At 45.5% G+C, this 1,826-nt stretch overlaps 1 protein-coding gene across 1 annotated transcript in view; it reads left to right on the top strand.

Moving 5' to 3' along the window:
• The first annotated feature begins 191 nt into the window (after window positions 1-191).
• Window positions 192-1,826, top strand: part of LOC107080835 (RNA/RNP complex-1-interacting phosphatase-like) — a 13,106-nt gene continuing 11,471 nt past the window's right edge. Inside the window, exons 1-3 of the mRNA XM_015369038.1 lie at window positions 192-462; window positions 843-918; window positions 990-1,121. Of these exons, the coding sequence (XP_015224524.1) occupies window positions 440-462; window positions 843-918; window positions 990-1,121 (231 nt within the window). The 5' untranslated portion in view covers window positions 192-439. The remainder of the gene's footprint in view (window positions 463-842; window positions 919-989; window positions 1,122-1,826) is intronic.

Below are 1,826 nucleotides of genomic sequence, written 5' to 3'. Positions count from 1 at the left end.
AGAGATTATTGTAATATTATCTATGACTTGACTTTATGTGATTAAAATGAGATCTAAGGAGCCTCCTGTTCATTCTGACAGCAGCTGTGGTCTGATCCAAGATGGCCGCCCTCTAGGCACGTCAGCCAGCGTCCAATGAGACGTCTACGTATGTCTATGGCTGTGACGTGTGAATATCAGTGTGACGTCAGTAAAATGCGCCTGAAGTTGTTCTCGACTTTGCTCAGTTTTTTATTTTGTTTTCTAAAGCAGCGACAGACGGAAGATATTATTGACTAAAGCGGCAGCGGGACAAACCGGCAGAGACGCAGAGGACATGAGGAGTTTCAGGGAAAGGAGTCCGTGTTAAACGAAGCAGAAACCGGGTTCCTGCGGGTCTCCATGTGGTCCAGTCCGAGTTGTTTATGGTTTTTATCTTTATTCTACTGAAGCTGAGGACATGTCCAGGAAGATCCCGGACAGGTGAGACCTTAGGATGAAGAGCTGTGCTCCTCATCATCCTCAGCTGTTTGATTGGTGTAAAATGAAAGTAAATAATAAGAATAATAAAAAGTTTAAAAAACAATCTTCTGATCAGAGACTTTTGGGGGAAATTGTCCCTCGCTGGATCCTGTTCCCAAAATGTCTTAAGCTTTATTTTGAACAGAGGAAAATCAGAGATGCTAAGAGGTTTGGATTATTTTGGACCTGAGCTTCTGTCTGCTTTAAGTGTTGATTTATTAGCTTTTTGTAAACATTGTAATAAAGCATTTAGGCTGGGTGTGATTGAATAAATCAGTCCCAGACCTTCCAGTGGAGCCAGGTCTGGTTCTGGATGCTGTGATGGTGTCTGTGTCTGACAGATGGCAGGACTACAGCGCCGTGGGGAAGAGACTGAAAGGAACCCGCTTCATCGCCTTCAAAGTGCCTCTGAAACAGGTCAGCCTCAGCCTGCAGGACCAGAACCGCTCTGCTTTGACCACTAAGTCTCTCTGTTTGCTCCTGCTCAGGCTTTGACTAGGACACTGCCCTGCTCTGAGGCGTTCGGCCCCTGGGAGCTGCTGGACGCTCTGCAGAAGGACGACCAGGAGCTGGGGCTGATCATCGATCTGACTTTCACCACACGTTACTACAACCTGCAGGTAAACACAGCAACCAGATCCTCATGCCAGGAGGAATGTTGGTGGGCGGAGCCACATTCCTAGAAGCCGCAGGGTGGCTGCTGGATCAGAGCAAAACAGATTTATCCTTCATCACCACTTCAACCTCCTTAACTAGAACAAAAGCATCACTTTGGCAGAAACCCAGCCCTCCCATCAGAGAATAAGTTTTACTTCCTGTTTGTCTGATTCCGTGAGTAAAGTGAAATGAACCAACCTTGATGTGATGCGGTCAGAACCTGCTGTAAACAACGCTCTGGTCCATGGAACATGTTCAGCAGCCAGAAGCTCCTAAATCCATTAGATTGCGGTCTTCATCAGGGGGTCCGTGACCCCTAGGGTGTCAATGGAGGTATTGCATGGGGGTCGCGGAAGTTTTGGTTGATTACACTGCATTTTTTCCCCACTAATTGAAAAGTTTTTAATTCACTTTAACATTATTCACACAGACATTTCTCTATGGAGGGGGAAAAAACAAACTAGTCAGAACCATGACGGTATAACAGGCGTCCTGTAATAAATACTCTATAACGGATCCAAAACCAAAACTTCTGGTCAAATGTTCCCTCATTACTAAAACATAAGCCCGATTTCCACTGCCCTTAGCAGGGGTTTACGTTAAGGATTTTTCGGGCAAGTGACTTTCACATTTCATTTGCCCAGAAACAATTTTTACTTGCCCAGTAT

This window comes from Cyprinodon variegatus, unplaced genomic scaffold (assembly GCF_000732505.1).
Source record: "Cyprinodon variegatus isolate N-32 unplaced genomic scaffold, C_variegatus-1.0 Scaffold2395, whole genome shotgun sequence".
Lineage (NCBI taxonomy): Eukaryota > Metazoa > Chordata > Actinopteri > Cyprinodontiformes > Cyprinodontidae > Cyprinodon > Cyprinodon variegatus.
The sequence above is the reverse complement of the archived record's forward strand: the minus strand, read 5'-3'. Positions and strand labels throughout refer to the sequence as shown.